Genomic DNA, 23,884 nt, shown 5'->3' with positions numbered 1-23,884 from the left:
GATATAACTCAGGAGTAGAGCATTTGACTGCAAAGTTGCCCTTTATTCATCCCATTGGGTACCTGGCCTCTGGAGTCTTTATGCATCCATCCCATTAGCATCCACATCTCTTCTGAGTCTTATCTGGCCAGACCTTTCTGTGGCCAGCCAGCCCCCTTGAGCAAGGATCTTCGAAGCAAAGGCAGCTGAGCAAACCTTTCACAGCCCACAAGTTGCCATTTGAAGAAAGCTTAGAAGGATCACAGCCAAGCTTGGGCAGGGACTGTGGGCTCCCAAGGCTGCTGGAAAGAAAAAAGAAGTGGTGGGGATCTGGGCCATGGTGGGAAAGATGCCTCCCATCTCCAGTTCGAAGCTTCAGCTGCCAGGGGACCTTGAACATCTCGGATGCCAACAACAGTATGGGAGGGAGAGAATGCATCATATTCAGAGGGGAGATGATGAGATGGGAAGAATAATTAAATCCTGCACATCCCTCCTGCCTCTCTGCACTTTCTCCCTCCGGTCCCTAGTGCCCAGCAGAGCCTTGCTGTTTGACTTTCCTCCCCAGCTACCCCTCTGGATTATCTAAGCCAAATATATCTGCAGCTGCACCGTCCTGGTTTGGGGGCAGCTGTGGGAAACTTTCTGAACCTTTGCTAAAGGCTCGGGCATCTTACCTGCAGCTTGAATAATCCCCAGAGCCTGAACCACTCCTGAACTTTCTGTGCATTCCCTCTTCTGCTTTAACTCTAATTCCCATTTGGGCTCTATTGGTGAATCCACACATTAAGACTTTCAGCTGGCCCTTGCTGAATGCCTGTACAGGGTAAAACTCACACTCTAGGACAAACTCAGACACAGTCAGTGCTAAAGGAGGGTGAGACAGGAAAGCACGTGAGATATAGAATCAGAAAACCACAGGTTCAGTGCTGTATCTCTCTACTTACTAACTATGGGTCTTAGATGAGTCACCTCACTTCTCTGAGCCAGCAATTCCACCGTCTATAAAAGTAAAGCTCTTAGCCTCTATTTTGTAAGGTGAAGGTGATGAAATCAAGAGGGATATGAAAATATCCCATAACAGGTGCTCAGTAAATGCAAATCATATCTTCAAAGGGCTCACGCCTGTTATTTAAAGTGACAGGATAGCTATAAAGCAAAAGACTACAAAAGGCAAATCATAATCAGAACCATGCAGGGCGTGTAGACAAGAGTGAGCGAGGTTGCCAGGGAAACTTGGAGTATTTTCCACTGGCCAGAGCTGGGTAAAGCCTTAGGGAGTGAGAGGATTTGTCCCATTGGGAGGAGCTGGGTGGGCAGGATTGGGAGTGAGAATGTTTGCTGTGTCGGAGATCCAGGATGGAGTGAGGACAAGAAGGACAATGTCCCAGACAAGGAGGACACCCTAGGAAAAGGTGTGGCAGGAACAGATGGCATCCAGAGCATCCCAGGCTCCAAGGGGCATGATGAAGAATAATGGGAGGAACAAATGGGAGAGCAGGGTCTTTTTGTTGGACTTCCCTCAAGGAGGTGATTGGAGGTCATGGAGGATTTAAACAAGGGAGCGTAGACATCCCAGTTGCTCTTACAAAAGGCAATGCAAGATGGTAATTAAGAGATCAGGCTGTAGAGTTAGATGTATCTGGGTTGAGATGCTGACTCTGTGAATTAATAGCTATTTGATATTACAGATGTTACTTAACCCTTCTGGCCTGTTCCCTAATCTGTAGAGTGGACATGATGATAATAGCTTCCTCTTAGGGAAACTAAATGAGATAATATCTGTCAAGCATTCAGTAGTAGAATGTTTGGCAAAGAGGAGGCACTCAGTAATACTTTTTTTCCATTGGCATCCTACCCTTACTTCTAGTCTAAGTTAGGTCTCACTGTTAAATGTGCAGTCAGCACATTTACAATTGCTTATTCAGTGTCTAATTTGGTTAAGAGTCTGGGATATAGAATCACACTCCCTAAGTTCAATACTTGGCTCTGATATTTTGTAGCCATGTAGTGTTGAGCTAGTTATTTCATTTCTAAGCCTCTGTTTGCTTATCTGTGAAATGGGGATGGCAGCAGTAAACCACTTCAGAGGGCAGTCAGATGACTGAATACGAAACTAAGGCAAGCATGTGGCACATAGTCAATGCTCAGTCAACAATAGCCCTTGCTAATGCTGCCTTCAGCCCCTTGAGGGCAGACAGTGTCGCTGTTTTTTTCCTGTGAAATCTCCAGTACACGGTGGAGATTGTGGATTGACTGACCACAGTGTAGAGGGTGAGTCTGAGTGGCTGAGGCCAAAGGAAAGGAACCCGTTAGGGGCTGTTACATTTAGTCTGTATGGTGATGTCTGAACTGGGGCATTAGAAATGAGAGAGAGAGAAGGGAGTTCCTGTAGAGCTGGAGCCAAGGGCATTTAGTAACTCACTGCAAGGAGGGGCTGAGGAGGGGAGGGAGTCACAGGCCGCTCTGCATCTGCCTCCTGGCGTCCCTGAGAGGCTGGCGACCCCAGACATCAAAATAAGAGTGTCTTCTGCCAAGCTGTGACGTGTGGTGGTTAAGACCACGGTTGCCAGTGGCGGAGTACATGGGTTCAAATCCTCACTCCACCTCTCCCGTGGCACAGCTCGGTCTTCTGAAACACGGGGATGCCAGTGTGCCAGGAATCAGACTGTGCTTTGCGAAGATTACGTGACTGGTTAGTGGTAAACACGCTAAGGGCTAGCTAATATTACCGTTGTGCTCCTGTGCCAGCGTTCCTGTGTGAAGATCAGGAACCAGATACCCACATCTTGTCTATGGTTGTAGGAAAAAAAAGGGGGGAAAAATGCAAGCAACTTTGAAGAACACATATTATTGGGACCTGTACAGATCCTGCCTGGATGAAAATTACTAGTAAGAGATGTCACTGTGTTCTGCGAGCAAAATTAACTCGCCAGATCTCTGAAGGCTGTTCTCCTACAGGTTTGACAGTGTGAGTAATAGTTCAAGTGATGTCTTATCACGGTATTGAGGCCAGGGCAGAGGCTGGAGAGCTATCATTCCAGGCCCCCATACAGGTGCTGGTGTGATCTGTGAGCACGAAGATTTGGGGGGGGGGGCATCTCCTACAAAGACTCAGATGCTGTATTAATGTGCTGGGCGTGGGACCGGCCATGGAAGCAGAGGCCTGGAGGGAGGCCCAGGGGCCCAGTGATTGGAACTGGTGTCACATTTGAAATATGGAATCAATTAAACATGGCAGCTTCTGCCACCTCAAGAGGGAGAACATGGCACAGAGGTGAGGGCACATTGTGGGCATGTTGCAAAGTAGCTGGCGTAGCAATTTTCTAAATTGCGAGTGCCGGGAACTACTTTCAGCCTATCTTTGCCCATTTCCCATCTCATTTGCACTCCAGCCAATCTCCAACCAGGCTGTTTCTCGAAGGCCCCAAAGGTTCTTTTTTTGTTGCTTTACAAACATCCTTTCCTTTTTGCCAAAATTCTCCTTTGCCTCCACTTCACCTAGCTTTGCCTTCTGGTGTGTCGACATTCAGCTCAGATGTGGCCATTCTGACCTTGCAGAGGAATCAGGGTCCGTGCTCTGTGTGTCCAAAGGTTCCTGGTTCCTCTTCATCATAACACTGGTGATGCTCTGTGATACCTGTCTGTCTGGTTATCTCCCCGCTGCGTCATGTGCTACTTTCAGGTAGGGACTCTTCCACTTTTATAGACTCCAAATTTTGAAACCGTATCTAACATAGAGTGGAGTCTATTATGTTTAGATCTATTCCCCACTCAAGACATAAAATTTGGTCACATGATCTGACAGTGGGATGGACTCTTGAACACCAGTCTTGAGCCAGGAAGCATAAGTTGCACTGTTTGCAAAGCTACATCAAAAACAGAACAGAAGATGGAGAAGACACTTCTCCCCGAGGTGGATCTTGGTGAAAGTAGGGGTGGAGTTGAGCATCAAGGATAGGTTGATCTTGGACAGATCCATGATCCTCCTCAAAGAGTTTGTTAGGATAGGACGAAACTGGTTTGTGCCAAAGATAATTGGTCTCAGATTTTCCCCTTTCCCTGATGGACCTGCTCTATCAGCCTCCAGCACCACTCTCTTCCCATCCTAAGGCCCGCAGTAAGATCCATGTATATAACAAGCACATTCTTCCTGCAAATTGGAGGTTCTAGACACATGTGAGGACAGAAACTTGGTATTTGGGGCCCTCCGATTGCCTTCTCAAGTCTCCATCCTTCTGTCCTCCCAGGATCAAACTCACTGTTACAATCTAAGTCAATATAGTATTAGATGATTATAAAAATCTCAGTAAAGTCATCACGTGCCTCTGATGTGGCAGCCAGTGTACTGGGTGTTTAACCTGCAGTGGCCTATTTAATCATTACAGAAGTTACACATTGAATGAATATTTATTTCACGTGTCCCTATTGTCCTGGAGCAGTAGAGACGCTATCCTGAAAAAAGACATTATGAATGCCTCTGCCTTCATAATGCTTTCATTCTCAGCAAGAGACAGGCCCCGAAGAAAATCAGCAAAATAGCAAAATATGTTGTGGCAGGGAAATAAGTGAAGGCCGCTGTGAAAAGAATTGAAATGGTGTAAAACAATTAAAACAAAGAGGAACACTGGGATGCCAAGCTCAGATATAATGGTCAGAGGAGGTGGCATTTCATTCGACACAGGAAAGGTGTGAGGGAGGGAAGCGTGTTCCAGGCAGAGCACATTCAAACCACTAGAGTAGTGGAAAATCTGGAAAGAGATCTGCACGGTTTTGGGGGGCCTGGGTGGGGTAGGGTTGCAGAGGAGAGCAGGAACCAGATCTTCTGTGGATAGGCATTCTTGTTGCTTTTCCACTGGCAACAAGATGTTCAGCAAAGTAGGGCTCTGATGAGTGTTGTTTTGTTCAGGGGCATTTTCTATGTGCCCCGACTTTGGGTGTTTAAATTCAGCGGGGCCACCCTCCTTCCAGGCAGTTCACACTCGCAGAAAGTTTCAGCTTCCCCTCTCCGGTTACTTCTCTCCCTGACTTCTCACGCCCCACCTCTTTTATTGCCTTCAGCTCATTTCCTGTATCTTCGTGGTTCCTGACTTGGTTTTTGCTTCTTTCTGTCTGTCTGTCTCCGTGCTGCGCTGAAAAGCAGGGACAGATCCACGTCTCTCTTGGACTTACTTCTCTGCTCTGCCACCAGCACAGCCTCACTGCCCACTCTGACACCATCCATAATGGCACCCCAGAAACCAGCTCATTTAATCATCTTGGAACCCAGTCCCCAATTTCCAGCCAACACTTGTTAGCTCGTGGTTTGAGATCTGTAATTTGAAGGGGATTGGAATTTTACTAAGCAACCAGAGTTCTTGAAAATTTAAAAGGTGGATGAATTGGTAAAGAGGAATGTCAGGCAGCGGGTGACAATTACTCTTTAAAAGGAATCTGCCCCACCGCCCACTCATATTAGTCTGGTTTTCAAAGTCAGTATCCTTGTCTGTTGCCATAGAAGATGCTACTTGGGGAATTTCAGGGCACTTTCCTGTAATGGAAATGAGAAAGTCAAAAAGGAACACACCAGCTAATAATATTCCTTTTTGCCCTGGGATACTGTTCATGATTATTTCTCAGAAGTGATCTTTAATTGTTTCATCTAAAGAGTATGCATCTTTTTTCCCTCTGACTATCTCTTCATAGAGGTTTGTGAATTGGATCCGACTATTAGTACCACTTACTAATTTCCTCTGAGTCTTGCTGGCTGGAGCACTGGGCTTGGAACAACTTTTAATTTTGTTTTTAATTAAATTTCAGTTGTTTCAAATCACTCACTTTTAATGCCATTTCTTTGCAGCCCTCAGAAGCACCAGGACCTGTGTGTTCTTGTTTATGCACACGCACAATTTGATATGTGTATATCCATGGCACGGCTAAAGACTGACTCCTGGCTGAGGTCCAGAGCAAGAGCAGGCAATTAAGAAAATAGAAATGAGTCACAGAAAGAGCTTTTGTTTACACTGTTATATCCAGAGCTAATATGTTATTTAAGCAGGAGCCTGGGTTATTGTGTTTGTTTTTGCCAAACTGTATTTGAACGAGGCTGCATTCTCTTGTATTTCACAATGGGATCATCAAATATATTTAGGTAGAAATAGTGTAAGAGTAGCTAACACTTATTAAGCATTTATTACATACCAGGTACTATTTTAAGTACTTTACGTGTATTACCTCATTTACATTAAAGCTGAGTAATTTGAAACAACAGAAATTTAATTTACATATATTATCTTCCACATTCCTATGAGATTATTATCCACCATTTTATAGCTGAGGAACCAAGGCCCATTTAACTGGACCAGTTTGACTTGGTTAGTTGCCGGCAGGGCCACAGTGTGAATACTTGATCGCCCGGCTCCCTATGCCTGCCCTTAAACACTGTACCAGACACGCTGTCTGTAAAGAGACAGAAGGGCTGCATCATCTAAATGAACTTAACAACAGAAATGTAGAAAATTGTCTAGTCCTTTGCAAAAGTGAAATGATTTTAGTTCGACATTTGGTCTTTTTTTTTAATCTTTATTTTTGAGAGAGAGAGAGAGAGAGAGAGAGAGAGAGAGAGAGAGACTGAGTGTGAGTGGGGGAGGGGCAGAGAGAGAGGGAGACACAGAATCCGAAGCAGGCTCCAGGCTCCGAGCTGTCAGCACAGAGCCTGACGTGGGGCTCGAACTCACGAACCGTGAGATCATGCCCTGAGCTGAAGTCGGATGCCCAACTGACTGTGCCACCCAGGCACCCCTTTACATTTGGTCTTTTATGTGGCCTCTGCTAATGCCCATTCCTGTAAACTGTGAGGCTGCATTGTGGGGTCTGGTTTGGATTCACCAAATCATGGTTTGGGTATTTTGCTGTGCTCTTTCAAATATTTAGCACTCCGGAAAGCACAATTAAGTTTGAGAGGAAACCACATAAACACGTGCCCGGTGTCCCACGAATCCCCGGGGTTAGCTAGCCTCGTTTGCTAATGTGAGTTCAGACTGAAACGGAACCTAACCGATTTTCTATCTCAGAAACTTCACATGTCTTATTTTCTTTGCAAGGAACATTATTTCACTGATATCACCACCCTCCCTCTTCCACCCCAAAACACACACACACACACACACACACACACACACACACACACACACACACACATATTTAGGTACTCACAGCAGCCTGTTTCTTAATCCACCTCTCTTCTTTTTATTTGTAGTCATGTAAGTGTTGGTGCATTTACCTGTTCAATGCTCATCTACTCAACGTTGAGTGCACTCTCTACAGCCAAGTGCTATCTTTTTTTCTCCCTGCTAAATGTCCAGTTCTTACAACCAGGGCCGAGGTACGTATGGCACTCAATAAACATTTGTTGAATGTATGGATAAATACATTCAGACTTCAGTGCAATAACCAGCCTGCTGAGAAGCAAAGTGACAGTAAATGAAGCCCAACACCCAGACTCTGGACATCTGGACTCAGTCCCGGGTTGGTCATTAAATAGTTGTATGTAACTCAGGCAAGAAATGCCCTTACTGCTTTTCAGAGTCTTCATTTGTGCCGTGGGAATGATGAGAATTCCATAAAACATATGTGCCTATACAGTAGTACAATTGAATGCCAACCACTCTAAAAAATATTTGATATCCATTACCTTACTTATTCCTGACAATAATCCTAGAGGCAGTAACTATTATTTTCCTCTTTTTTTTTCTAATAAGGAAACTGAGTCCCAACAAGGGTGATAATAAATTTGCCCATACTCACACAGCTGCTGAAGAAGATCTGTCTGATTCCAAAATCTCCCAATATTTCTTGCTTGAGGATCAAGTGAGATATTGGTTGTAAAGGTGTCGCACAGCACCTTACATGCTAAACAAAAATTGCCCGCCGCTAAGGCTGATTAGTGAGTCTCTAGTGAAATTTGAAGTACCATTGGAGAGTGGGTTTGTAGAACTGTATGGTTTCTTTCTTTTCTTTCCATTTGGTAACATGTAGGGTAATGTTCTTCAAATAGAAAGCACCATTTCTCACTTCACCCATCCATCCACTCAGAATGTTTTCTGATCACCCACTAAGTGCCCAACACTGGGCTGAGAAACAGTAATTTGAAAATATGTTAGACATGGGTGGTCTCTCAGAAAGCGCACTCTGGGGGCGCCTGGGTGGCGCAGTCGGTTAAGCGTCCGACTTCAGCTCAGGTCACGATCTTGCGGTCCGTGAGTTCGAGCCCCGTGTCAGGCTCTGGGCTGATGGCTCAGAGCCTGCTTCCGATTCTGTGTCTCCTTCTCTCTCTGCCTCTCCCCCCTTAATGCTCTGTCTCTGTCTCAAAAATAAATAAACGTTAAAAAAATTAAAAAAAAAAAAAAAAGAAAGAAAGCACACTCTGTCCTGCAGTGGATAAAATATCAGCATGCTCCAACCCTGGTCACATGGATGGGGAGGTACTAAGTAAGTGCGTGCCGAACCCACATGGCATTAGCGGCGACACTGATGTAAGGTGATGTAAGGAGAGAGGTACAGAGGCCAGGGCATTCGGGGCAGAAGAAGGACATGTCACTTGCACGTGAGAGGACAAGGGAAAGAAGGGCGTGCCTTTGGCTGGACCTAGGAGGATAGGTATGGTGAGGAGGGTGTCCGGGATATGGGAACAACTTCCGTGAAGTCAAGGGAAGTGGACTAGGAAGGGAGGGAAGAATGGCTACATCTGGTCAACTGCTGCCGGCCCGTCATCCAGTGGCTCTTTCTGTTCCAAGCAGGGAAAGCATAGTCCTTTGTTGCCACGGACAAAGAAAGAATGGGCACATTTTGGTTACCTGCTATGTGTTGGACTCAATATTACAAGTTTGTATATATTCTATCCTTTATTCCTCCCAAACCTTCTGAAGTAGCTGGTATTAATACTGGTGGTAGTGGTAATAATATCAGTAGTAATAATAGTAGCAGCAGCAACAGGATTGGATGAAGAAAATACTAAAGATGCCCTCTTTCATACTCCTAGTTCTGGTCTGTTGGGTGGATGACTTTTTTTGTGTATATCCTTCCAGAAATTTTACTACACACACACACACACACACACACACACACACACACACTCTGAATTGCTGTTTGTTTGTTTGATACCTGAGATAAGGTCCTACATATTCTTGCCCCCCTTGCTTTCCTCATCAACCGTGGATATCTCAATGTGCCTTTATACACAGGAGTTATGTGGCAGGTACTGTCATCTCCATTTGATGGAATAGGAACCCGTAGGCTCACAAGGTCAGGTAATGGGCAGAAGCCGGCTAATAAATGGCAGGATTGGGCTCCCACCCATCCTATCTGGCTCTGGAGCCTGGCTCCCTCAAGCCCCACATCTCCCTCTGGGAACAGATTGAAATAACTCATCCTTCACATGTCATATACCAGAAGTGTGGGTCTCCACCATCCTGTGGCCTGTTGAAGCCTCAAGACCTTCCTTCAGCCCTCAAAATCTTATCCTTTCTCTCTTTATCTTTCCCATAATTCATAGCAGGGTTTGGCTGGCGGAGGGCTCATGGCAGTGAACATTACGGTGTGGCTAAGCCGCACATTTCCTTTGTTATCGTGCTCCAGGTACCAATATTATATATCTAGGCAGCTGTTCTCATCTGTGCCAGACAGTGAAATCTGTTCCATCAACATGACTGTTAAAGCCTCAACATTTTTGGAAGCTTTATCCTATGTAGTCCTTTGTAGCCTCATAAAACAATTAGATTTAGGCTTCGCATTAATGTGAATTATTGTCCAGTTTCCAGAAAATATCTTCTGGAAATGCCATGAGGATGTATTACATGTCTTCGGAGATATTAAGTATTGAATTACAATATTATGTCACCTTCTCCTGCCATTTCTCTCTCACACACTCTCAACATGGTCTGATTTATGTTTCAGCCACCCCCATGGGAAGCTGAGTACTTAGAGAAATAACCAGAGATGAATATTGACAGAAGCCAAATACATACACACACATTCACACACATGCATGTATGCACACATGCATGTATATGTGTGTGTGTGTGCACACACACACTTATAACAGGGAGAAGAATGGGAAGGAGGCAGCCTGGTATTAGAGACAGAGCTCTGTAATGAGTTCTAGTTTGGAATTATCAACTTTCTTGCTGTGTAACTGAGGACATATACCTTTAACCTCCTTCGGCTGGAGTCTTCTTGTCTGTGAAATGGGGCTAAAAGTAACACCTGCCCTCCAGAATTATTTCTGGGATCAATTAGATTAACAACAGCCGCAGCAGCAAAATCTCCCATTTGGTAAGCACATCCAAGAAGCCAGGTATACACGCGGTCGCATTTAATATTCCTGTGAATGCTGCCGGGTAAGTGGTATGCATTCCCTTTTTGATGAGGAAGCTGAGGAAAAAAAAAATATAAAGCATTTCCTGAGGTCATTCAAATAATAAGTGGTGAGGGCGCTTGTTGAATCCAGGTTTGCCAGTTCTGAGGTCTGAGACCTTGTGCTTTTCCCACTGAATTTATTTCTAGACAAAAGTGAAGAGAATAGAAGGCCAGAGACCTAGAGAGGGAGGGACACATGCACACACACCGACAGTGAGAGACACGAAAGCAGGCAGGTGCTTGGGCCTAATTTGGTCGGTTGGCATCGAACCCGCAGTGTAGTAATGAAACAGATCCGGGAGGAATTGCTAATATGGTTATTCTTAGCACTCGCAGTTGTGAGCCATCTTTGCCAAACAGCCCCTGACGTTTGTGCAGGCTCTTTGGGAGAGGCAGAAAGAAGGGTGTGCCATAGAAAGGGGTACATCACCGAAGCAGGGGGAGCAGGGCAGGTAAGCCACAAAGTTAGGCTGGTGAATCTGGAAAGCCACATGGTCCATTCATTCATTTGTTCATTCCATCAGCCAGTCCTATCTCAACCACACATAGTATTTTCATGATGGTTTTATTGAAACTAATATGTTCAGGGCATTCTTCTCAGCCCTCTACACTTCACTCCTGCCACACACCTTAAAGTTGTAACCCTCATTTCCTGTCTTACCCAGTTCACCCCAGGATATTGTGAAAATTGGAGGTGCTACTGGGACAAGCCATGGCTCAGCACAGGGAAATGGGCTCCTTGGTTGGGCAGGCAGGAGAAAGGTGCACATTGGTTTTAAAAATGAAACTATTGGGGTGCCTGGGTGACTCAGCCGGTTAAGCATCAGATTTCAGCTCAGGTCATAGTCTCATGGCTTGTGGGTTCGAGCCCCACATCGGAATCTGTGCTGACAGCTCAGAGCCTGGAGCCTACTTCAAATTCTGTCTCTCTTCTGCCCCTTCCCTGCTTATGCTTTCTCTCTCTCTCTCTCTCCATCAAAAATAAACATTAAAAAATAACTAAATAAAATAAAAATGAAACTATTGTCTATGTCCTGGGCATAACCACCATGGAGCACAGCTCCAGAGGGTACCATCTACATAGGGTCCAATTATTCATACAATTATCATTTTAGTTAATGGTCATAGAATCTCTATGAAGTAAGCATTTCCATTGTGCAGATAAGGAAACAGAGAAGACTTAACCAAGATCAAATGATCTGTTCCGGGGCCACCCAGCAGGTCAGTAGCTGGACTAGGATTTAAACCATACCTGTTCCACCCTGTAGTCTAGCCCTTGCCTCCCATCTGAACTCCTGTCTTACTTGAGCAGCTGATAAAGAAGGAAATTTTTGAACACAGTTGGCCCCTTTTCTGTACTTTCACTTTCCAAGGTTGAAGTTACGTGCAGTCAATCACAGTCCAAAAGCAGATGATACATCAGAAGGTCAGTAGTAGCCTAATGCCATGTCACGTGTCTGTGTTTATTTACCTTACACCATCTCATCACGTGAGCATTTTATCCACTCACATCATCACAAGAAGAGTGAGTACAGTAAGGTGAGATATTTAGAGAGGGATAAATTTTATTACAGTACATTATTACTGTTCTGTTTTATTATTAGTTATTGTTAATCTCTTACTCTGCCTAGTGTATAAATTAAATTTTACCTTAAATATGTATGTATAGGAAAAAACATAGTATATGCAGAGTTTGGTATCATCTGTGGTATCAGGCATCCACAGGGGGCCTTGGAATGTATCCCTTATGCACAATAGGGTGCTACTGTGTTAGCAAATCAGAGCCAGAGGACCCTTGAGTTTTGGGAGCAACTGTCCACCATGTTCATTCAAGAAGCACTGATCTTAGATAAAAAAGAATTCCAACATTGAGATTGGGCTTGATGCATATATCCCCAGTGAAGTCATCAAGAAAGTTTAAAAAAAAAAAAAAAGGAAGGAAAAAAATAAATTCTTAAATTAAAAGCAAATGGTTGCCTTCAATCAAATGGTTGTCTTCAATCTTTAATCCCAGTTCTTTAAAAAAATAAATAACCTAAAGGAAAACAGGAAGCATTTTTCACGACTTTGTTCTTTTCAAACCTTGCTGCCTAGCTTGGTACCAAATTGTTATATCCATGGAGAGAAAAATAATTTTTTTTTTGAAATTTCAACTCTTCAAACCTCTTTTGTCCAGACTCAGACACCCCTAACTCAACTTTGAAGCAAGGCCAGTGGTACATAAAGTCATGTGGAATTTGGTGGCAATCTCTTTTAGGCAGACTTTGATGACAATTTGAAGTGAGAAAGAAAACAGAAACACAATTGCCTGGAGACAATCAAGCAAAACTCCATTTGGGGAAAGAAAACCAGGCTTTCATGCAGCTTTGTTTGGAAATAACTCTTTTTCGAACATAGAACACTCAAAATACCAGTAGCCTGTCCATCTCCATGGTTCCTTTAAAGGGATGTTTGGTGATGAGCTCTTTGATGTTCTTCCATGAATGGACCTCTCAAAGTTATTACCATTTCACACTCCCAGTGAGGGAGCTTTAGCCTTGAGACAGCTCACCGTCATGGGATCTATTCTTGGTTGTCAGTGTGGAATACTGGGACAAACTCTGAGTACTTGGGTCACCGCACTTGGGCTCTGGCCCATTCCCAACGCTTTCCAGCTCTGTGTCCCTGGGAAAGTCTGTTCCTTTCTCTGATCCTCACCTCCCTTGTGCTAGTTGTAGATATTTCACTAATCCCAGTGAGATCTTGGGCACATCCCTTTTCTTTCTTTTTTTTTTTTTTTAATGTTTTTATTTTATTTTTGAGACAGAGAGAGACAGAGCATGAACGGGGGAGGGGCAGAGAGAGAGGGAGACACAGAATCGGAAGCAGGCTCCAGGCTCTGAGCCATCAGCCCAGAGCCCGACGCGGGGCTCGAACTCACGGACCGCGAGATCTTGACCTGGCTGAAGTCGGCCGCTTAACCGACTGCGCCACCCAGGCGCCCCTCTTTCTTTTTTTTTATTTAATTTTTTTTTTTACATTTTACTTATTTTTGAAAGACAGAGACAGAGAGTGAGTGGGGAAGGAGCAGAGAGAGAAGGAGACACAGAATCCAAAGCAGGCTCCAGGACAGAGCCTGTCAGCACAGAGCCTGATGCAGGGGCTTGAACCCACAAAGCATGAGATCATGACTTGAGCCAAAGTTGGACACTAAACCAACTGAGCCACCCAGGTGCCCCTATCCCTTGCTTTTCTTAACCCTAAGTTTATCTGTAACTGTAGCATCCATTCTCAGTGAGGATAATAATACCTCCAAAGACATTAAAATTTATTCTGGGGGCAGGAGGACCTCCTTTTAGTCTTTTTTATGTACATCAAAAGCATAGTACATATTCATACATACAGAGTATATCTGTGGTATTAAAACTTCATGAGTTGGGAGTGGTTGAGGAAAAGTGTGTTGAAAAAGGTTCCTTAGCAGGTGATAATGGAAAAAAGGAACTCAAAATTTTCTAACCCTCTTTAAAATTAAATATGTAACTTAGCTTCATAAAATTATGCTCTATTGTGTGATTGTTCTAAGACAATTCTGATTTTAACCAAGTTTCTATCTTCTTCAGAGATTTTTAAAAAATTAGTATTTGAACAAAAAGAAAGAGGCCAGCCCTTTTTAAAATAGCCAGTGGAACTTCTTCTCCATGTTTTCTTAGTTTTCTTCTCTGTCATTTGCATCTCATTCACATACTTCAGCGGGATTGAATATTCATTATAGTCTGGCTGCCACTCCTTGTCCATCCAATGATGTTCAAGTGTTTGGAAGCAGGTCAGGTAGCAGACTGGGCATCTGTGGAATGGATGGAAATAGCTTAGCGTAGCTCAGACTAGGGTGTTTCCACTATTGGTTTCCTTTGTAATGCTATGCATTATATTTTATGCATTTGAGAACTTTATTCTGGAAAGTGATACAGAGGAATCTGTGACAAAAATAAAGGTTAATAAATGGGGCAAATGCAAGTGTTAAGAGGCAGTTGTTGTGAGGGGCATCTGGGTGGCTCAGTCGGTTGAGTGTCTGACTTCCGCTCAGGTCATAATCTTGCGGTCCGTGAGTTTGAGCCCCATGTCAGGCTCTGTCCTGACAGCTCAGAGCCTGGAGCCTGCCTCCAATTCTGTGTCTCCCTCTCTCTCTGCCCCTTCCCCCTTCCCTCCCTACTCCCCCCTCTCAAAACTAAATAAACATCGAAAAAAATTTTTAAAGAGGTAGTTGTTGTCATATAAGACAGAGATAGTACAATAGTTGCCAGGACTGCTATAACAAAGTACCACAGACTGTGTGGCTTAAACAACAGAAATTTATTTCCCCATAGTTCTCGAGGCCAGAAGTTGATATCAAGTTGTTGGCCAAAAGGTCCTCTTCTGAGGATGTCTCTCCTTGGCCTGTAGATGGTCAGCTTTTCCCTGGGTCTTCACATGGTTGTCCTTCTGTGTTTGTGGCCTCGTCTCCTCTTCTTATAAAGACATCAGTCCTACTGGATTAGGGCCCCAACTTAATGACCTCATTTAACCTTAATTACCTCTTTAAAGACCCCAGCCCCCAATACAAGGATACTCAGAGGTACGGGGCATTAGGACTTTCAACATGTGAAATTTGGGGATGCTGTAGATCAGCCCATGACACATAGAACGTACAGAGGAATAGGTTGACATTGATGCCAGGCGAGGGGGAAGAATGCAACAGAAGGGAAGAGAGCTGGAAGAAGACCAGGGGGCAACAGCACAGAGAAACGTGGCTGATGCATCTAACCCCCCGTTTGCAGAGTTTGGTCACTCACTCCTGAAATGGCTTTCAGTCAATGACAAGTGGTGGAATGTATTCAAGCCTAACTTGGGGCTCTCTGGACAGGGGAGAGAGGTGGGTGTGGGTGCACTCTTCATGGGTCTGTTGAGCTGAAGGTGGGTGGCTCACTTCTTCATCTTGTTTTTTGTTTTTGTTTTTGTTTTCTTATCCTATGCTCCCCAAAGATGTTTTCTCCCAAGTCTGAGACCCTGACAGATGAGATCATCATGGGAATGAATACATGCTGTAACATCAGGAAAGAAACCTTTAATTATTTTGTACCCAAAGAATGAGAAGGGGGAAAAAAAAGAGCCATGTACTTTTGGCCAGAAAATTCCCTGAGCTTCATTTGTGAAGACCACCTTTCCACCATACAACCTTTCCTTTCCCTGCTTCTCATTCACCACTGTGACCAGAGCCTTCTTTTGAAATTTTCTATCCATGGTTCTCAGAGGTCTGTCTCATGATTCGAGGTATAATGAAAGGGATTTGCAGCTGCCGTCCGGCTCGCCAGGCAATTTTGTCTGGTGATACCTCCTTCCGTGGTATTTTTAGTTCTCATCTGTAGCTTTCTGTTTCTTTAGGGGCCGATATGCCTCTGGCTTTTCATAGAACACTACCGAGTGGCCTGAGCTCCCCAGCTCACCTCTGATCTATGCTGCACAATTACAGAAGCAGGCTTATAATCAATGTAATTGAAGATCAGAGTTAATGAGGACCTCCGTGCCCGTTCAGTCCCCTGAGCAACGCTGAGCTTCAGATGCTAGATAAGGAAACGATTGGGCTGAACTGAAAATCCATTTGGCTAATTAGATGATGTATATTCCCACAAGCCAGTGGGAGAAAAAAAAATATATATATATATATATTTAAAAATAAGGAAACATGACATTTTGAAGATGAGATTTTGGCAAAGATTCATTCCAGAGTCACTGCTCTGGGGAGATTGATTTGAGCACAAAGAGGATTCTCAGAGCGCCCAGAAAAATGGGGGTACTTTTGGTCCAAAGCCAAGAAAATAAAACAGGGTCCATTGGAAAACTAGAGATGTGTGAGACACACAGAAAAAATGCATTTCTATCCCTTTTCTATATATCTGTTCTCAAAGTAATGCTAGAACTTACCCAGAGAGAGCTGCTTGCCACTCTTTGGCCTCACTGTGCATGTTTGCATGCATTCTCTCTCTCTCTCTCTCTCTCTCTCTCTCTCTCTCTCTCTCCTCTTAGTCTCTCTCACACACACACACTCCCCAACATCTTCTGAACCTCCACTATACCCTAAGCACTGTGGTGATTGCAGAGTTAGATAAGGCATAGTCTCTACTTTCAAGAAATGTACAATCTAGATGGGAGAATAAGGAAGAGGAATTTAAAAAAAAAAAAATCCTGCTTTGCCTTAGATTTGCTATTTCTGAACTCCCTTCCTGGACTATAAGCTCTCTGTAGACAGATGCCATATTTTACTCATCCAGAGGATGAGACAGGGCCCAGCACATGGTAGGTGATTTATTTGTTAAATGAATAAATATATGGATGAATGAGTAAACCTATAATATGGCATATATAGCTTCCAGTTGAGTAGAATGCCTTGTATGTATGAGAGACATCTTAATCTCCTCTTAAGGAGCATAAGGCAGATCTGAAGGTGAGCCTTGAGAGGCAGATGCCACCTCAACTTTTGCCAAGTTTGTTCTCCTTGGTATCCTTCGAAATCTAGCTTAAAGGCCAACTCTTCAATGATTCCTCTACAACACCCTTTTTTCCTTCCACTTATCCTCAAAGATGCCCATCCTTGTCATGCAGTTCTCCCAACACTCTAGGAGGTATTATATCCATCTGTGTACACATTTGATCTCCCTTGCTAATCTGTAATTTTCTTGACAGATTCCATCCATTTATCTTTCTTGGTATCCATTTCTTATGCAAGGAGGGGCTTAATAAATGTTGGTTAAATGAACACATGGATTAAGTCTTGAAATTACATTTTGTGCAGTTACTTCCTTTCACTATCTGATGTGACATCTCCCTGCCACATGTCCTTCCTCCTTCACACTGAACCCCTCCAGCATCTCTACTTTAATCATCTACATCACAAGTCCATGGGGCAAATGAGAACTCAAGAACCTTGATTGATTTGGGACGAGGGAGACACTGAAGGGCTCAGCTTGTATTCTGGCTCTCACAGGATAAAAACAAAAAACAAACAAAAACCCTTTGGGATCCATGTGGAGGCATTCCTGCTTCACAATCCCATGCTGAAGTTAGTTGAAATTCCTTCCAGTCAAGCATGGGACTGTGATTTCATTAATTCATTCAACAGACATTCTCCAAACTCCTAATATATGCCAGGCATTCTGCTGAGGGCTGCATTGATAAGGACTAATGAGTCATGACCTCTTCCCTGTACGAAATCACTATCAATCAGAAAAGGCAAAAGACTTCCAGCACTCTAGGATACAATCTACAGAGGGATGCATAGACTATCAGAGGAGAAATGAAATCATGGAAGAGGGAAACTCTGCCTAATACTGAATCAAAGCCCCAGCTCTCATGCCAGCCTGGAATAATGGGTATGTCCCAGCTTTGGATGCTGAAATACCTAGAGTCACTTTCTACTTGGGGCACTTATTACTTATAATTTCAGGTAACTTAGTTTCTCTCTGAACTTGTGCTGTCCTTCTGTCAAATGGGGGGAATACATACCCCCATAGGTCTGTTGTAAGAATTAAGTGAACAGGATGTGTAACACACTCATTCAAAGGATAGTAACTTCCTTCTGCCATTAAACCAACAGTATAGGGGCATCTGGATGGCTCAGTCGGTTAAGCGTCGACTTCAGCCCAGGTCATGATCTCACCGTTCGTGGGTTCGAGCCCCACATCGGGCTCTGTGCTGACAGCTTGGAGCCTGGAGCCTGCTTAAGATTCTGTGTCTCCCTCTCTCTCTGCCCCCCGCCCCCCACTCATGCTCTCTCTCTGTCTCTCAAAAATAAATAAGCATTAAAACAACAACAACAACAGTATACTTTGGTAGAGTACCTTTTTAAAGAAGTTGAAGATAACCTGCTTTTGAGTCATTGTCTTTCAAAGAGACTCTTATTTCCCCATATTTAAGAGAGATCTGATAAACCAGTATTGGATTTGGAGCGTCCAGGTTTATAAGAAATTCAAATAAAAACTAAAATCACTCTTGTTAGTTGAGATTTCACAATGTGCTAAGGACATCACATATTGTAGTGGATGTACTAATGCCATGACCAAATCTGTCGTTAGAACATAGGCACTATTCCCCCAGCTTCCAGGAATGTTGGTGGCTGACCACTTGCTCTGAGCCTTTCTTGGAGAAATGTCCTTCATGGAAAAGGACCACTTCATCCAAGTCCCTGCCCCTCCCCCAAAGATAGCCCGCAGCCTATGACTGGTTAAAGTGAGGGTACAAAGGCCTGATACATTGTCTTGACTCGGGACAACTGTGAAGGACCATCCCAGCCCCAGAACGTCCCGCTGGGATCAGCCCTGGGGTCTTTGCTGCAACGGCATCACTATTTGACTTCTCCCTCTGCTCACTCTCAATGCCATTTGGTCATTTCCTTACAAGCAGCACCCAGTAAACCTCCTGCATGTCAGTCTTTGCCTTTGAGCCTCATTTCTGGTAAACCAGACCTAAGATACATGCATTGTCTCATTTAGTCTTTATATCAACCCTATGAAGGAGAAATTAGGAACCACATTTTTCATGTGAGGTGATGGAGGATTTGCCCAGGTTTACAGTTTGTAAGTAGCAGAGTGAAGATCTGAATCCACGGATTGCTGACTCTATTCTCTGTATGGCTGCACCGTGTAGTTTCCCTGAAGTAGTGGGATTAGCCAAACTCAGCCCTGGGACACAATTCAATATCCATCCCTCAGTCTTTAGTGAGAATAAATACAAGAATTACCCATTTAAACAGCATGACTGTGCTTTTTAAAAGAAAAATCTGTGGTTGATACTGATGTTCGGTGCCTTGCACAGGGACCCATGTGACATGTTTCTGCTCGGGCTTAGTTCCAGAGGGGAAAATATGGCTTTGCAGATAGATTTGCATATCTTTCCTTGCCAGAAATTTGAAATATGGAATCCAGCAGACTCTTTTCTTTCTTTTCCTTTTTTTTTTTTCCTTTAGCTGCCAAGGATTCTAAGGCCGACTTCAAATGTGGTCATTTCCTTATCTCTGAGCCTGATGCTATCTATCCCTTATGGTTTTCTCATAGAATCCCTCTTCCATCATCACCCCAAATCACATTGTCCACTGTATTTCTACTGAAGAACTCATTCTATAAGATGATAGAAATCATATCCTCTGTGTGAGTTAGAGAGGATAACGTTGCCTGCCATGCCCTCAGGGAATCGTAGATCCTCGAGGCATTCAGGTAGGGTCTGATGTGATCCTGCGTCCCTGGCCATTGCCCATTGGACCACAGCTGGACACCAGGGCCGAGAGGAGCACAATCATTGCAGTCAGCCAGCAAGGTCTTTTGTGACCTGGCAGAGAGGTTCTCGCTAAACCCAAATGATGCCCAGTAACTGGGTCCCTCTTTGGAAAATTTAAATTGCATACATGGAAAGCTTTTGTTGGTTGATCGTGAGGTAGAGGGAAGCAAATGCAGGGAAAGAAGCTGAGTCATGTTAATTGTGAAACAATTTAAGATCTCCTGCTGCTGAGGTCTGTAGATCTGTTATAAATCTAGAACTGCTCTCCAAGTCCAGCGTGGTGGAGCTTGGTCCTACTTGAACTTTTTGGTTTTTCTTTCCCCCTATGAAATTCGACCTGTGCTGTATTTTTTTTTAATGGAAATTTTATCTATGTTTTCTTTTTTTCATTTATTAAGTTTCTTTTTAATTTTAATTTCAGTATAGTTAACATACACTGTTCTGTTAGTTTCAGTTGTACAATATAGTGAGTGATTCAGCACTTCCATGCATGACTAAGTGCTCATCATGATAAGGGTACTCTTAATCTCCATCACTTATGTCACCCACCATTTCCCTTCTGATTACCATCAGTTTGTTCTCGATAGGTGAGAGTTTCTTGTTTTTCTCTCTCTCTTTTTCTTTGTTGGTTTTGTTTCTTAAATTCCACATATGAGTGAAGTCATATGGTATTTGTCTCTCTCTGACTTATTTCACTTAGCGTTATATTCTCCTCCTCCATCCATGTCATTGCAAATGGCAAGATATCATTCTTTTTTATGTCTGAGTAATATTCCATCGTATATTATATACCACATTTTTAAAAGTTTATTCTTATTTATTTTGAGAGAAAGAGAGAGAGAGAGAGAGAGAGAGCACGCTCATGGCAGGGCAGAGAGAGAGAGAGAGAGAGTGAGAGAGAGAGAGAATCTCAAGAAGTCTCCACACTGTCAGCATGAAACCTGATACGGGGCTCAAACTCATGGGGCATGAGATCGTGACTTGAGCTGAAATCAAGAGTCGGATTCTTAACCGACTGAGCCACCCTTGTCGCCCTACCAACACATCTTAGTTATCCATTCATCTATGGATGGACACTTGGGCTGCTTCCATAGTTAGGCTCTTGCCAATAACGTTGCAATAAATATCAGGGTGAATGTATCCCTTTGAATTAGTGTTTTTTGTATTCTTTGGATAAATACACAGTAGTGTGATTGCTGAATCATAAGGTAATTTTATTTTTAACTGTTTGAGGACACTCCATACTGCTCCATACTGTTTTCCAGAGTGGCTGCACCAGTTTGCATTCCAACGGTATAAGAGGGTTCCCGTATCTCCATATCCTTTCCAACACTTGTTGTTTCTTGTGTTGACTTTAACCATTCTGACTGGTGTAAGGTGAAAACTCACCATAGTTTTGATTTGCATTTTCCTGATGATGAGGGATATTGAGCATCTTTTCATGTGTCTGTTGCCTATTTGTATGTCTTCTTTGGAAAAATGTCTGTTCATGTCTTCTGCCCATTTTTAAATTAGATTATTCATTTTTTGGTGTTGAGTTATATAAGTTCTTTATATATTTTGGATACTGACCCTTTATTGGATATGTCATTTGCCAATATGTTTTCCCATTCAGTAGGTTGCCTTTTAGTTTCGCTGATTTTTTCCTTTGTTGTGCAGAAGCTGTTTATTTTGATGTAGCCCCGATAGTTTATTTTTGCTTTTATTTCTTTTGCCTCAGGAGACATATCTAGAAAAACATTGCTACAGCTGATGCCAGAGAAATTACTATCTGTGCTCTCTTCTAAGATTTTTATGGTTTCAGGTCTCATATTTTGGTCTTCAATCCATTTTTAGTTTATTTTTGTGTATCGTGTAAAAAAGTGGGCCAGTTTCATGCTTCTGCATGTAGCTGTCCAGTTTTTCCAATATCATTTGTTGAAGAAGCTGCCTTTTTCCCATTGTATATTCTTTCCCCCTTTGTCAAAGATTAATTGACCGTATAATTGCGGGTTTATATCTGGGTTTTCAGTTCTGTGCTGTTGGTCCATATGTCTGTTTTCATGCTGGTACCATATGGTTTTGATTACTAAAGCTTTGTAATATAAGTTGAAGTCTGGCGTTGTGATGACTCCAGTTTTGTTTGTCTTTTTCACCATTGCTTTGGCATGGGTCTTTTGTGCTTCCATACAGATTTTAGGGTTATTCTTCCAGTTCTGCGAAAAATGCTGTTGGTATTTTGATTGGGATTACATTAAATCTGTAGAATAATAGACACTTTAAAAATATTTGTTCTTCCAACACATGAACATGGACTGTCTTTCCATTTCTTTGTATCATCTTGAATTTCTTTCATTAATGTTTTAGAGTTTTCAGGATATGGGTCTTTCCCCTCTTTTATTAAGTTTATTTGCAGATCTTTTATTGGTTGGGGTGCAATTATAAATGGGATTGCTTTCTTAATTTCATTTTCTGCTGCTTCGTTATCAGTGTATAGGAATGGAACAGATTTCAGTATATTGATTTTGTATCCTGTGACTTCACTGAATTCATTTATGAGTTCCCGTAGTTTTTTGGTGGAATATTTTTAGGATTTTCTGTATATAGTATCATGTCATCTGTAAATAGTAAAACTCTTACTTCCTCTTTGCCAATTTGAATGCCTTTTATTCCTTCTTGTTGTCTAATGATGTGAGACACCTTTGCTCTATTTTTATATGTATACACTCACCACATATACCCAATATGCAGCCACCCTGAACAGGCTTCTGTTCCCTGCTCCCAAAGAATATGTGTGTGTGTGTGTGTGTGTGTGTTTATTTATGTATATGTGTGTATGTGTATGTATGCATTCAGGTATGTATGTATGCCAGTGTAGAGGTATATGTATTTGTGTGCACCTGTATACGTTAAAAGGAATATTTTAGAGCATAGATTGCAAAGCTAGAGTCTTTTGTTGGACCTACACAAGTTTTTTAAGAACAAATTTAAGTCATTATTGCCAAATTGCTTGATTACAATTAAAATCTGAATTTTTGGACTCTGCCTGAAGAAAACCTGACATTCTTGGACTACTGGCTCATAGACCCATTTTGGCAAGAGTTGGCTGGAGTGGGCCTGCAGCTACTCCAGTCTGATAGAACTCAAACTGTCAGTTCACCCCAAACTCCATTGTTCCCCAACATTAAGGCATTTTCCATTGCACAAGTGTGGCTTTTTTTCTTAGACGTGCTACCGATTTCTTTGAATTTCTCTTTTTCCCCCACCTCCCTCTCTAATTGTGGGTTTATATCTGGGTTTTCTATTCTGTACTCTCTCTATTCCCTCTCTCTTTCTCATCCTAATAGAATAAAAAACAAAATCTAGGCCAGGAGGGCAAGAAGCTACTCTGCTAGTCTCTCCCATTAATATCACACACCTGGCCCCTGTGGGCATTAATGACCCCTTTTCAGCGGGGGGGGGGGGGGGGGGGGGGGAAGGTGCCTGAGTGACAGGGACGTTAGTACTTTTTTTTTTTTTTTGCTTTTAAATTTTAATGTTTAAGGATTCTTTACTAGGACAAGTCAGGCCCTGGCTAAGCATAGCATTTTGTCTACATTAATTTATTCCATTTTTCTAACAATGAGGTGGGTTCCATTAATATTCCTATTTACAGATGATGTAACCAAGGCCCAGAGGCATTGAGTGCCTTTCCCAAAGTCAATGGCAGGTAAGGGTAGATTCTTGATTTGTACCTAAGTCTCTATGAGTTCTCAGGGCCCAACTCCTAACCACTAGGCTGAACTGTCTCTGTGTCTGATTTGTGTGTCTCTACTGGCTGCTTATATTGTGACAAGCACGCTATAAATGCTCTGTAAATGCCGGTGGTCAAGTAAGAACAGGGTCCTGGGGTGGGGAGATGGCTTGTATGTACCTGTCTGTGTTCTCGGCCTGCAGCATCAACAGCAGGACACATCTATGTCTGTATCCTAAAAGCAGGGAGAAAGTAGCTGTCTTTCTCTCTGTTCACCTGCAGGGAGCAGCTTTGTGGTGAGTGAAGGGAGCTACCTGGATGTCTCAGACTGGTTAAACCCGGCCAAGCTGTCCCTGTATTACCAGATCAACGCCACCTCCCCATGGGTGAGAGACCTCTGCGGACAGAGGACGACAGATGCCTGTGAGCAGCTCTGCGACCCAGACACTGGTGAGCCATGGGTTAGGCTGGGGATAGAGGGAGGGAGGATATGGGCCAAAAGATGGTCTACACCCC

The 23,884-nt window shown here is 43.2% G+C and overlaps 1 protein-coding gene across 3 annotated transcripts in view; it reads left to right on the top strand.

Moving 5' to 3' along the window:
• ASTN2 (astrotactin 2) overlaps positions 1 to 23,884 on the top strand; it is an 882,297-nt gene that overhangs the window by 366,446 nt on the left and 491,967 nt on the right. For all 3 annotated transcript variants that reach the window (XM_047068551.1, XM_047068542.1, XM_047068534.1), the window contains one exon: positions 23,651 to 23,818. In XM_047068551.1, the coding sequence (XP_046924507.1) occupies positions 23,651 to 23,818 (168 nt within the window). The remainder of the gene's footprint in view (positions 1 to 23,650; positions 23,819 to 23,884) is intronic.

This window comes from Lynx rufus, unplaced genomic scaffold (genome assembly GCF_022079265.1).
Source record: "Lynx rufus isolate CCGP_SWC_20201006 ecotype Redwood Valley unplaced genomic scaffold, mLynRuf1.p SCAF_10, whole genome shotgun sequence".
Classification (NCBI taxonomy): domain Eukaryota; kingdom Metazoa; phylum Chordata; class Mammalia; order Carnivora; family Felidae; genus Lynx; species Lynx rufus.
Note: the sequence above shows the minus strand (reverse complement) of the source record. Positions and strands in the feature narration are given on the sequence as shown.